Genomic DNA, 14,783 nt, shown 5'->3' on the forward strand with positions numbered 1-14,783 from the left:
AAAAAAAAAAAAGGAAAAAAAAAACCTCAACCAGTCTTTGCAGATTGGGTCTCTATTGGGGTCTTCCTTGAGTGCTAAACCAGGTTGTTTAAAAACATGCCTTAGCCTTTACTTCCTGCTTATACTGAGCCCAGAGATCAGTCAGAAGTAGTTTGGGATATTTTAAGTCTTTTCTGAGCTCTCATCCTGCTCTAGGCATGCACATGACTTTCTAAATTCCTCTGTATATGCAAGCATTTTTCAATACCTTAATTTCCCAAAGAAACTCTCTTCCTAGCTTTTTCTCCCAGGCTTTCAGTGTCTCTTGTTTGACTCAATTGTATTCTCTTGCCTCAGTAGAGGTGAGTTGTTCATTTTCCTCATAACATTTTTGAAGAATATGATATGCACAATTGCTTTACCACCTGAGAGTTATGAGTCAGGCAAAAAAAAAAAAAAAAAAAGAACTTAGTGTCTTGTGTCAGTCCTTCAGGTAGCCCCCAGACAGAGTAAAACAGACAAACCAAATTCCTTGAGAATAAGGTCTGCTCTCCTCCCTCTAGAACCAGAGGCCAGGGTCTCTTACTGGGAAGGCAGGCTGCTGTCTTTAAGACCACCACCACACTGGGGAGGGGAATGGGTCAAGAACAAGTAAAGATGCCACAAAGCTTTTCTGCTAATAAGTTGCCCTTTTCTTGATTTAGCACTTGCTTAGAAGTTTGTCTATTTTAATCTTTTTAAATAACCAGTTTATAGTTTTGCTCAGTAACAAAGGCCATTAAGATTATAACCTTTCTTTTAATTACCTCTTTGGTCACACTTCACAGATTTTTGACTATGCAGTGGTCTCAGGATTGTTAATTTATAAACATTGAAAGATAGTAAGTGTAGTAGTTAAGAGCACAGACTCTAGAACTAGACTGTCTAGGGGTAACATTGTCTGCAATACCAGCTGAGTGACCTTGGGCAAATTAGCTAACTTCTCTTTGTCTGTTTCTTCCTCTATAATATGGGGGGATATAATAATACCTACCTCATAAGGATGTTGTGAGAATTAAATCAGTTAATATATGTGAAAGGCCTAGAATAGTGTCTGGAATATTTTAAATGTTATTACTTACAGTTGATATTCTTTGTAACATAAACTGTTAGTTTCTATAAATGCTTCTTAAACATTTGAAGAGTACAAAGTTCTGTGATATAGTTTGTATAAAAATCAAGATTGATAATTATGTTATTCAAATCTTCTATATCTGTATTTATTATTTGTTAACTTACCAGTCAAATTCTGAAAGCTGTAGATCATAGTACCCAGCTACTGTTGTGATGTGGCCAAATTATTTCTATTTTTGCTTTATATATTTCAACATTTACTAATTGACAGACTCAAAATGCATATTAATTCAACAGGGTAGTTTATCAAGCAGAACATAAATTACCTTTGTCTTGCTTTATGATTTTGTCACACTGAACGTCTTTATTCTTTGGTGCTCCATTAATAGTCTGCATCATCCTTTCAACATATAAATCATTGCCTAATCTATTTCTACAAAGGGTCTCATAATTTTTGTTTCTCCGGCTATTAAAAAATAACATATATGCAACTAATTAATAAAAATCAATTATTAACATACACATCATCTTTTTATATTATGTCTTTCCTCAAATTTACTTTCCTGAATGTGGATTGCACCAAAGAGTGAAAGTTAAAAACATTCCTTAGGAAGAGACTGCATTGAACTACCACCAAAGGATTTTTTATACTATACCTCCCAATATCCCTGCCGGCATTATTTCCATGCAGATTTTATAAACTTTGATATAGACACTCGAAGCTATAAATTTTCCTCAGAGTACTACTCATTTTTGTGTCATCCTGTATGTATTATTTTCATAATTGTTTAGTTCTGAGTATTTCTTAAATCTTCATTATGACTTATTCAATTCATGAAGAATTTAAAGAATGTGCTTACTTCCAAATGTGTACGTGAATGTGCGTCTATGTTCTAGTGGAGATTTATGTTATTAATTTTCAGCTTCATTCCACTGTGGTTAGAGAATTTAGTATGATACCATTTCTTTGAAATTTTAAAACTTTGTTTCATGGCCTTGTGCATGGATGATTTTTATAAATGTTCCACGTGTGCTTGAAAAGAGCATGTGTTCTCTAATTGTGGAATGTACTATTCTATGTATAACCATTAAATTACATTTTGTTCAAGTTTTCTACATTTAAACTAATTTTTATTGGTTGATAATTATTTTATCAATAATTAAGAGAGGTGTGTTTAAATATATTACTTTAATAGGATCTTTAGCAAGTTTCCAATTTTTGTTTCATATATTTGGAGATTATTTTATTAGGAAAATTCAAGTCTAGAACTCTTATACCTTTTTATCATTATGAAGTGACCTTCTTTATCACTAATAATGCTGTCAGTTTAATCATTTCTCTGTAGATGATATGTTTTCTCTTTCTTCTGTTTTAAAAATCTTTTAATACTTGATATTCTGAAGTATCGGTACAATGTACTGAGTTCATTCTTATTTTGTAGATTTCTTTTTATTTATTCCTATTTTTGTAGAATGGAGCCTTTAAATAGTTTGAGAAAGTCTTCACCCACTCAAGACTTTGAATAGTACCTCTCTTCCATTCTTTTTATTCTGCCTTTGGGAACTGACTAGGTGTATGTTAGACCTTTATTCTATTGTCAATATCCTTTTAAACTTTTTCATTCTTTATATCCCATTCTTCTCTCCAAACTGTGTATAATTTATCCAGATCTATGTTTGTACAGTATTCAGATTCAATTTATTAAATCTCTATTTAATTATGTCTTGTTTAAATTTAATATTTACTTTTTAATTTCAAGATCTAAGTCAATGTTTACTTCTTAATTTCAACAATTATATAAACATATTTTATTTTAACATTCATTTTAGATGTATTTCCAATATAAGTCAGCTTTCTCAATTTGTGGGAGACCCAAGGCTTACTGGTGGGCTCTAGATCCATGAGCTAATATACCATTTGCTTCTAGAATCTCTCTCTCTCTCTCTGATTTCACATCACTTATCAATCTCTTTGCTATTTTTCCATTTCCTTTTTATGGTCCTAGCAGCTTTCTTTTATGTCTTATGAGCTTTAAAAAGTATTTATTCAGAATCTAATTGTTATATATTTTATAGTGCAAACAATTCTATAACATTTTATATTTGGGTAAGAATAATACCCTAAAAATTATTTTAATGGATTTTTTTAGTACTATGCATCATATTCTAAATTACCTGAATAATTATATTAATAACCTACTTATAGTAGCTTTATTAATTTCAGACTTCAGAGCAAGACTTCAGAAATAAAGAGCAGCATTATATAATGATAAAGGGGTCAATCTATCAAAAAGACAACAATTCTTAATGTATATGTACCTAGTGACAGAGGTTCAAAATGCATGAGGCAAAAACTAGTAATATGTTTGTATTCATTAATAGAGAAATGGAAAATCTACTCTAATATAGCAAAGTCAGTTATATTCCCATAACATATATTCCCTTAAGTTGTGAATATTAAAATCTCAGTCCTTTCCTTTTAAATTGAAAACAACTTACATATGCATAAAGATCATTAAAACCTATATTGTGACTTAGAAATTTCCTTCATTTCTTTTGTTATTTAACTTAGTATTTCACTTACTTCTTAAAGAATATGGTAAATCTATTGGTTCTTCCTCCAGAAAAAATATATACAACATAAATAATTTATATATAATTTCACAGAGCACATATATAGTTTTATATATAATTTCACTAGGCACATACACCACAGTATTTATCCAGGAATCCTCAAGGACAGAAACAAAATAACCAGCATTTGAATTACAGAAGCAGTGTAGACAGTTGAACCATACATACCTTACTTTCTCAGCTTCTTCAGATTCTACCGAAACCATGACTGTTGGTAGGTTAAAAAATCCTAGTGTTTCTGTCTCTGTGAGTATTATCTCTACAGTCTTCTCCAGGTCTTCTTTCGTTACAGTTTTTCCAGGTGTTGTCCTTATAACTCGTAAATCTAAAGTACATGACTTAATAAAAATCATTTACTAATTGCTGTTTTAAATTTTCATTTCACCAAGATATCAAGATAGGTCATATATTGCAAGTGGCTTTATATGGTCAAGGAGCAGTCAATGTTGTGAGCTGTATGTAGTCTATTCAATCCCTCAGAAGCCAAATGATATTATCACTCATAAACAGTCTCTGTTCCTGATTTATCAAGCCTATCCTAGTCTCATACTTGTAGTCATAACTCCAAGGGCATCTCATTATATCTATCCTATAATATTAACAGAGACACTGGGGTGATTTTTGATACTACTCAAGAAGAAAATGGGTGATTGTATTTGGGGGACATAGTATACAAACCTTCTTTGAGCCCTTAAGTTAATTTCCAGTCTGTATCTACAACAACCTTTTATTCTTTGTTTGGCTTTCTTATCAGTTGTGTCTGATTTAGATTATAGCCCTGCTCTAATCATCTTCATCAATAGCTAAAAAGATTCTCCACTGAAAGTTCTGGTTAAACATAGGGATAAAATAGGCTCTATATCCATGCAAGTAATACATTGAAAAGGATTAGCCTCAGCCTTTAGGCTAGTCAGAGGTCTGATCCAGGTCCTTGAAAAATTTCATTCAGGGCTGGGGGAGTTTGGACTTGGTTGTGTGGGTAACAGTAAGATAAGACAAGGTATATAGGTCAGAGTTCACTGTTTTCTGTTAAAAATAGGGTGTGAAGCAGGGATCCATGAGGCTTTGGGAAGTGTAAAGCTTGAATAGCTTTAGGAAAACAAGACATAAGGGTATATACTTTCTACAGACTAAAGCTCAGTCTTAAGAAGGCCCAGAGCCTGAGAAAAACACTTTCCTCTACATATGCTAAAAACAATAATACAAGTTACTAATTCCACAAACTAACCATCAGCATTTAGAATGGTTAAATAAATTATAGTATACTCATCTATGAATATTAAATAGTAATTAAATATAATAAAACTTATTAAAATATATTTATGATAAAATAAGTGACGAACAATCCAGAACAGAACCTATAGTATGGTTATAACAATGTAAAATACTAATGCATATGGACAAGGTCAGGAAATAGAAATTTTATTTTTTATTATTTTTTTATTTTTATTTTTCTCATTTAATTTTTTAATTTTTTAATTGAAGAAATGATTTAAAAATTTCCCCCCATCTCCCTCCCCGCTCCTCCCTCGGGAAATGGAAAATTTTAAGTTGTTACTCTTTTTAAAAATATTCTTTAATTTTTATTATTTCTGCAATAAATTTAAAATATGAGGAAGAGATGATTTATGTAAGTCAATTTGGCTAAGGTAAATATAGGATAAGTGAATAAGTAAATGAATTAGTCACATGAACACAATTTGAGGTATATCTAGTCCAAACTATTCTTTTTATCAATGAAGAAAATGGGAAACAGAGGCTAAGTGAGAAGTCTCAAACTGGCAATTTTATGACTAGAAATTTAGGCTCCCGATTCTCTAACTTAGACCAACAGATCTCCATTTATGATTTAGCTATATCTACTTCGAAGTAGCATTGTGGCACAGGAATGCTAATTATAAAACAAATGATCTTACATTAGCTGTATCACACATATAAAACCTAATATAGTAACATCTCAATTATCTATTGTGGTTAAGGAAAGTAATAGTCTAGTCAATCTTCTACTTAATAGCTACCATTTATAGACAAACCCTAGATTGGCAAATAGTATTTTTGCCTGGATCTCTGGATTGACCATTGTCTGAATGTTGCTTAAATTTGATACATATTGAGAAATTGTTTTAGACTCCCCCATATACCTGTAGAAGCTATTTCATGGGTTAGATTCTCTAACTTTAAACTAGCCTTACAACCAGATCTTGACTACATATCCCTTTCCATCTGGAAAAGCATTACAAATTTATCAATCTGCCTCGCCTGCTCCAGGTGATGAAGAGAACACATCTTCTGCCAGTGATGAAGAGAACATATCTTCTCCACTCGTGATGGTTGTTCTGGAAGGAAGGAGCTCTAGTATGACAATCTTGGTTCCTCTCCACACCTTAACTCATGATGCCCCTTTAAGAGGGTTAGGGTGGGCCTGAATTGGTCTAGACACTTTAATGAATGGGTGAGTAAGTCTATCAAATTTGGGAGATTAACAGCTGGTCTTTATCCGTAATGTCATATTTTGGCTCCAATCTATCATATTCACTCTTGCTATATTTTTCAATTAATTTCTAACTGTGTGTGAAAAGGGATGCCATTATTTGGCAACCTTCGGAGACCCCTTTCTTGGCCCCTACTTAGGCTAGAATTGGTATGATACGATTACAATATCACTGACTCACAACATCATTTTATTCTTGCCTCTCTCCTCACAAATGGATTATATGCAAGTCAAAATACTTTATGAGTTTATGTAAAAAGGTATCTTATCCTTATTCATTTATTCTCTGAGACCTCCTAGAGACAATCTGTGTGTAAGATGCTGTTTGGTCCCTAGCTTGGAAATAAAACCACAAACTTTTCTAACCATAAGCCTCTTTTTGATTATACAGTAAAGCAAGAGTTCTCAAACTTCAGCATGCATCAGAATCACTTGGAGAGTATGTTAAATGTCTAGGGATTCATCTCTAGACATTTTTAAAAAAAAATTTAATAAATGTTTTATTTCAGAATAGTTTTACATATACAGATTTGCAAGAATATAACAAAAAGTTCCTGTATACCTTGTACCTAGTTTTTCCTATTGTTAACATTACTATGATACATCTATCACACCAATAAACCAGTATTGATACTTTGTTATTATCAAAAGGCCATACTTTATCCCAATTTTATTAGTTTTTAACCAATGTCCTTTTTCTTTTCCAGGATCTAATCCAAGATGCATTACATTTAGTCATATCTACTTAGGCCTCCCTAGATTGTGATAGTTCCTCAGACTTCCCTTGTTTTTGATGGCCTTGAGTTTTAAGAAGTACTGGTCATGTATTTTGTAGAATGTCTTTCAATTTGGTTTCATCATGGTAGAACGGGGTTATGGATTTATGGGAAGACTAAAAAGCTAAAGTGTCATTATCATCGCATATCAAGGGCACATGCTACCAACATGACTTACCACTGATGATGTTAACCTTGACCTGAGAAAGTGTTTGTCAGGTTTCTTTGCACTTAAGTTACTCTTCCCCTCCTCCCTATATCCAGTACTTTTTGGAAGGATGCCAATATGCAAAGCCTACACTTAAACAAGATGGGGAGTCAAGCTCCATCTTCTTAAGGGAAGAATAGCTATATAAATTATTTGGAATTCTTTTGTACATGATATTTATCTATTCTCCCCCATTTATTTATTTAACCATTTCTTTATATCAGTATGTACTCATTGTTTGCTTTATACTTGGGTTATAATCTTATGTTATTTCATTGTTGAAATTGTTCAACCTTTGATCATTGGGAGCTCCTTCTGTTGGCTACTATGTCTCTTTCACATACATCCACATTTTTGTTTGTTTATTGTAGTTTTTTTTCTTAGCATTTGTTTACTTTCTGATTCATCTTACATATGCCCTGAACAGCTCTAGAATCAATCATTTCTCCAAAGATCTCTGGTTCCTTCTATTGGAAAATGGTATTAGAAACCAAGATCTGGGCCCCAGGTATACTATTGTTACTAGGATGTTGTTTTCAGGCCTTCTCAGCAGACAGAACTAGGAAATACCAGTTACTATACTAACCCATGTATGCATCTATATCAATATACATATATCAATCTGTATCTATATTAAGCTAAACGTGAGTTCATAGTAACATTCTTGGTTCTCATCTAGTACCACATGTATAATTCTAATCTCCTCCCGTTTGTCTGTAAACTTCCACTCAAACAATGTGAAATCTGCTTCCCACCAGCTGCCCTCCATTTATTTATGTGTTCAATCCTAGTATACATGCACAATAATCCAGAATTGTTAACCCATACCTCTATGGAAAATGAGTTTATTAACTAGAGTATACTACTTATGTGCATTTCCATGTTTGAAAACTTACAGTCTCTGCTCAATTTCAACACTATTTAGGGTTATCGTTCCCCCTGCCTCACCATCACTATTCAGTAAGGTGATGTCATACATTTGAAAAAGTAGTTAGATTCTGATGCCACCGTGTATTCCATTCAAGGATCCTTCGATCTCTTAATAGTACTATTTTTTTTAATGTAGATATATTAAAGTTTATTTTTGTGATGTAAGATTCCACAAATTTTTATAAATGCATAGTGTCATGTATCCACTACTACAGTATCATACAGAAAAGTTTCATCATCCTAAAAAATCCACTGTGTTACACATATTCAACCCCCTCTCCTAAGTCCCTGGCAACCACTGATCTATTTTCTGTTTTATGCTTTTGCATTTTCCAGAATATCATATAAATGGAATTATGCAATGCTATACACTAGTCTTTTCTGACTGATTTGACTTAGCAATGAACATTTAAGATTCTTTCATGTTATTGAATAGATTTATAGCTCATTTATTTTTATTGCTAAATACTCTTCCATTGTATGGATGTACCCTTTGTTCTGTGTATGTACCCTTATCCATTCATCTATTAAAGGACATCTTGATTGATTCCAATTTTTGTGATTATGATTAAGCGCCTAGAAACATTTGAGTGCAGGTTTTTGTGTGGATATGTTTTCAAACCAGTTGAATAAATACTTAGGAGTGGAGCTGCTGTATTATATGGTGATACTACATTTAGCTTTATAAGAAACTGCTGAATTGTCGTTAAAATTTGTTGTGTTATTCCCATCAGTAATGACTGAGAGTTGCTACTGCTTCATATATTTGCCAGCAATTGGTATCATCCGTTTTTTGGGGGGGGGATTTAGCTGTTTTAATGAGTACGCGGTATCTTATTCATTTGCATTTCCCTAAAAACAAATGAAGTATTGCTTCTCGGCCTTTTGGCTAAAATCAAGTGTAAAAACAAATGAAGCTGAGTATCTTTGCATATACTTATTTGCCATACGTATATCTTTTTTGGAGGCATTTTTGTTCCATTCATTTGTGCTTTTTTTAATTGGTTGGCTGTTTTTATATTAAGTTTTAAGAGTTCTTTATATATTCTGGATACAAGTTCTTTATCATACATGTAATTTGTTAATATTTTTTCCCAGTGTATGGCTTGCCTTTTCATTCACTTAACACTGTCTCACAGAGCAAAAATTTTAATTTTAATAAAGTCGAATCTATCAATTTTTTTCTTGCATTATGCTTTTGGTGTCATATCTAAAAATCTCATCACCAATCTAAGATCACACAAATTATTTTCTGATATTTTAAGAAATTTTATACTTTTTCATTTCACATTTAGGTATGTGGCGCATTTGGCATTAATTTTTGTGTAAGGTGTAATGTCTGTGTCTATGTTCACTTTCTTTTTTTTTTGCATTTTGATGTACAGTTGTTCCATCGCAGTTGTTAAAAAGATAATTTTTTCTCCATTAAACTGCTTCTGTGTCTTTGTCAAAGGTCAGTTTATTACAGTACTGTGAGTCTATTTCTGGGATCTCTATTCTGTTCCATTGATCAGTGTTTATTGTTTTACTAATACACTGTCTTGACAACTGTAGCTTTACACTTACTCTTGAAATCAGGTGAGTCCTTCAATTTTTTTTTCAAGGTTGTGTTGGCTATTCTAGGTCCTTTGCCTTTCTATATAAATTATAGAATCAGTTAATATATGTGTGTGTATATATGTGTGTATATATATATATATATATACACACACAAAAAAAATCTTCCTGAGATTTTGATAGAGATTGGATTGAATCTATACATTAAATTATGAAGAAATGACATCTAAAAAATATCAAATTTTCCAATGCATGAACATGGAATATCTTTCCATTTATTTAGATCCATTTTCTTTCTTCCCTGTTTTGTAGTTTTCTGCATACAGATATTGTCCATATTTTGTTAGATTTTTACATTTGTTTTAGTTCTACTGTAAATGACACTGTTTTTTAAAATTTCAAATTCCAGTTGTCCACTGATGGTACATAGAAAAGTATTACTTTTATATATTATCCTGCAATGTTGCAGGATATAAGCTTATTGGTGCCAGGAGTTTTTGTTTTTGTAGATTCCGTAGGATTTTCTACATAAACAACGATGTCATCAGCAAATATAGACAGTTTTATTTCTTCCTTTCCAATATATAAATTATATTTTTCTTGTCTTATTACACTAGGGAGGACTTCCAATACAATGCTGAATAGCAGTGGTGAGAGAGGACATCCTTTCCTTATTCTGGATCTTAGCAGGAAAGCGTTCAGCTTCTCTTCATTAAATATAATATGAGCCTTAGTATTTTTTTGAGGTACAATCCACATAACATTATATTAGCTTCAGGTATAAAATGTAATGATTTAATATTTGGATATACTGTAAAATGATGACAAAATGACCACAGTAAGTCTAGTTAACGTTTGTCACTATACAAAGATAATTTTTTTCTTGTGCTGAGAACTCCACTCTCCTAGCTGCTTTTAAATACGCAACACAGTGTTGTTAACTATAGTTGCCATCCAGTACATTACATCCCCATGACCGATTCCTTTTATAACTGGAAATTTGTACCCTTGACTTGTTTTTATATATTCCCTTTATTAGGTTAAGGAAGTTCCTTCTATTCTTTGTTTTTTAAGTATTTTTTTTTTATTATGAATGGATATCAGATTTCATCAAATACTTTTCCTGCATCTTTTGATAGTTTGTATGGTTTTTATTCGGTCTGTTAATATGATAAATTACATTCTTTTAAAATTTACAATTGTTGAACCAGTCTTACATTCCTGAAATGGATCTCATTTAGTTGAGATATATTATCCCCTTTATAAATTGCTAGATTTTGTTTTCTAATATTAATTTTAATTTTTTTTTTTTGCATCTATGTTCCATGAGAGTTATTGGTCTCTAATTTTCTTAAAATGCCTTTATTTGGTTTTGGTATTACGGTAATATTGGTGAATGTTCCCTCTCCACCTATTTCCTGGAATAGACTGTATAAAAATGTTTCTTCCTTAAATGATTGGTAGAGTTGACCAGTGAAATTATCTGGACCTGGTTATTTTCTTTTTGGGGGTGTTTTCAACTACTACTTCAATTTCTTAAATATATAAAAAGCTGTTAAGATGACCTATTCTCCTCAAGTGAGTTTTGATAGTTTGTGACTTTAATAAAAACTAGTCTACTTCATCTAAATTCAAAATTTGTGGGCACAGAATTTTTTGCACTATTTCCTTATTATCCTTTTTAGTCCATGGGTTCAGCAGTGATGACATCTTTTATTTCTATTGGCAATATGTATATTCTTTCTTTTTTTCTTTGTTAATATAGGTAAAATTTTATCAATTTTACTGATATTTTCAATGAGCCAGATTTTGGTATCATTGATACTCTACTATTTTTCTGTTTCAAATTTCACTGATTTCTGCTCCAAGACTATTTTCTTCGCTTACTTCAGGTTAAATGTACTCTTCTTTCTTTTGTTTACTAATATAAAAGCCTAAGTTATTACTTTTATATTGCTCTTCTTTCTCAATATATGCATTTAGTGCTATAAATTTCCCTTTAAACACTGATTTTCCTGCATGCCCCAAATTTTGATAAGTTGTAGTTCCATTAAGGTCAAAATATTTTTTAATTTCTCATGAGACTTCTTTTACCCATTGGTTATTTCAAATTGTTGTTTAATTTTAAAATATTTGGAAATTTCCCAGCTATCTGACTGTTGCTGATTTGTTTTATTTCTGTTGTGGCCTGAGCACATACTTTGTACTCTATTCTTTAAACCTGTTGAGGGTGTGTTATGGTCTAGAATATGGTCTATCTTGGTGAATCTTCTATGTGAGCTTGAGAAGAATGTGCATACATTTTTTTAACCCTTTATCATTACAGAATTGTTGTCATTATGCCTGATTATCTACCTTGTTCTGAACAACAAAAAAAAATGATTTTAACCTCTATTTATTCCTTTTCCAATATTTCTTTTCTTTATGTAGTTTCTGAACTATATATAATTTTCCCTGTACCTGAAGAAGTTCTTTCAGAGCAGGTCTAGTGGCAATGAATTCCCTCTGAATTTATCTGAGAAAGTTTTCCTCTTTCATTTTGAAGTATAACTGCTTGAATAGAATTGTAGAATGCCAGGGTTTTTTTGTTTTGTTTTGTTTTTTGTTTTTTAACACTTTAAAGATTTCATTTCACTCTTAAAGTCCATTGTAGGTCAAGTGTTTCCCCCCTCAGGCTTCCTTCAATATTTTCTCTTTGTCTGCAATTTGAATATAATATTCTTAGGTTGATTTTGTTTGTTTGTCTTTTTGTTTGGAAACTTATCTTGCTTGGTGTTCTCCAAACTTCTTGTAACTGTGGGTTAATGTCCGTCATTAATTCTGGAATATTCTGAACCATTATTACTACAAATATTCTACTTCATTCTCTTGTACTATTCCAATTATTTGCGTTCACCTTTCGATATTGTCCCACAGGTTTTGGATGCCTATTCTGTTTTTTTCTCTTTGCATTTCAGTTTGGGAAATTTCCATTGACCTCTGTTCAAATTAACTGATTCTTTTCTCAACCCTGCCAAGTCTACTGATGAGCCTATCAAAATAGTCTTCATTTGTTACCATGTTTTTATTTCTAGCATTCCCATTTGACTCTTTTTTATTAATTTTCATCCCTCTGTTGACATTACACACCTTGCATGTGGCATACTTTTTCCATTAGAGTTCTTAACATATTAAATATAATTATTTTAAATTCTCTGTCTGAATTTCTAAATGTCATAGCTTACTTGATTTCTTCAAAATATATTTTTCTTTGTCCTTTAGCATATGACTTTTTTTTTTTTAAAGTCAGGCATGTTGAATCAGGTACTAAGTACTGAGGTAAATAGGACTTTAGTATAAGAATCTATGTTAATCAGGCTGGGAGTCCAGCTGTATTTAATGTTTGTTTTAGCCATAGGTATTCAGAGGCTTCAAATTTCTCTAGAGTCCTAATTTTTGTATCCCCTCTTGGTTTTGGGGCTTTTCTTTGTACTGCTCCTTAGAGAAAAACTGTGTCTTGCAGGTCTTTCAGCTATAATTAAGTATTATTATCCTGAAGACTTGTTGGTATGGTGGTAAAGTGTGGGGGGAAGGGAAGTATTCTATAATGTGTTTAAGTCTGTCTTTTAATGGACCTGTCTTGGAGTTGTGGTGTTCATAAGTATTTCTGTCCCTACTCCAAGAGTATAGCTTTCTTACTCCCCTCACTTATTCCTTTCCCTGGCTGCAACATTCTCAATCTAATTCTTTAAAGCCCTGGTCTCTGTTTTTTTCTCCCTTTAGGTGAGAAAGGCAGACTGGCGCTAGAGTAGAATTCCCTTTTCCTAAATGGGATACAGCATGAAAATTATTCTCTGGCAATTTTTTTTTTTTTTTTTTTTTTTTATCCCGGAGACTAGGTTTTTTGCGGGGAGAAGAGAGAGTCTAGGAGGATTTAAAGGTGGCTATTCCATCCCTCCCCTAGTTAAACTTTCTAATATATCTTTCTCAGATTCTCACTGGGAGAATTTGGTGGATTCCTGGAAGGAAAGCCCATATGAAGGCATCACTGTGGTCCACCAAGGATTTTTTTACTCTCATACTAGTAAGCCCTTGGCTTCATAAAAATAATCATGTATGTGTTCCCCAGAATGTGGTAAGCAAATTTCAGGAGCTGTATTTCTCTGGACTGCCTGTGTATCCAGATTTTGGATCCAAGAAAAGCTATTGATTTTCAGTTTGTCCAAGTGTTTCCTGGTACAGGACAGGCGTAATGATTTCTAAGCTCTTGACATGTTGAAGTGAAGCTGAAAGACTACCCCCAGAGCTTTTTATTTTGTCAGTCCTATAATGTGTATTTCTAATGAATTCTCAGGTGATATTGATATTACTAATCTGAAAACCATTGCTATAAAGAAGGTTAGGTTCTCAATGTTTACTGCACATTCCTTATTACATGGAAAGCCTTTCAAAATCTTGATGCTCAGGCATCATCCCACATAATAATTAAATCAGAATTCTGGACATTTGACCTAGGCATCAGTATTTTTAATGCTAATTTAGAAAAGAAATACACATTAGGATCACATGGGAAAAAAATTTTAATATATTTATATCCAGAAGTGTGTTAAAGCAGGCTTGTACCAGCTTACACAAGCCAATTTTTAAATTATCAAGAATTTCGTGAGTCAAAGTCATTATTCAAAATTAAATTATATAAACTTACAATTAAATGAATCATTAAAAACAGACTCACGACTCATCACTTCCTAACTATGTTACTAAATTTTACTTTTATCTAAACTCTTATAGTTAATTATAGTTATTGTATCTGTATCGTGAAAATACTAAGTAATACTGTGCTTCTAAGCATCTCTTCCTAACTTTCCATTTAGAAATTTCATGTTGATGGCTTGAAATTTGCTGTGGTGAAATTAGTTCTACCATGGCAATTGTCAAATACTATAAATCAGGACTTCCCCTATCTCAGAACAGGTAGATATATACTTATCAGTGCACAACTTACATCTAACCCCCACTCCAAGATATTCCAATTCAGTTGGCCTGGGATGAGACTCGAGGATGGAAATTTTAAGAGGTATACCAGATGGTGTTAATGTGCATTCAAAATTGAGAA

General features: G+C 32.3%; 1 protein-coding gene across 1 annotated transcript in view; it reads right to left on the bottom strand.

Moving 5' to 3' along the window:
* Positions 1-14,783, bottom strand: part of DNAI4 (dynein axonemal intermediate chain 4) — an 82,780-nt gene that overhangs the window by 45,826 nt on the left and 22,171 nt on the right. Inside the window, 2 exon segments of the mRNA XM_039838521.1 lie at positions 1,419-1,558; positions 3,895-4,051. Of these exon segments, the coding sequence (XP_039694455.1) occupies positions 1,419-1,558; positions 3,895-4,051 (297 nt within the window).

This window comes from Pteropus medius, unplaced genomic scaffold (assembly GCF_902729225.1).
Source record: "Pteropus medius unplaced genomic scaffold, Ma_sr-lr_union100, whole genome shotgun sequence".
Classification (NCBI taxonomy): domain Eukaryota; kingdom Metazoa; phylum Chordata; class Mammalia; order Chiroptera; family Pteropodidae; genus Pteropus; species Pteropus medius.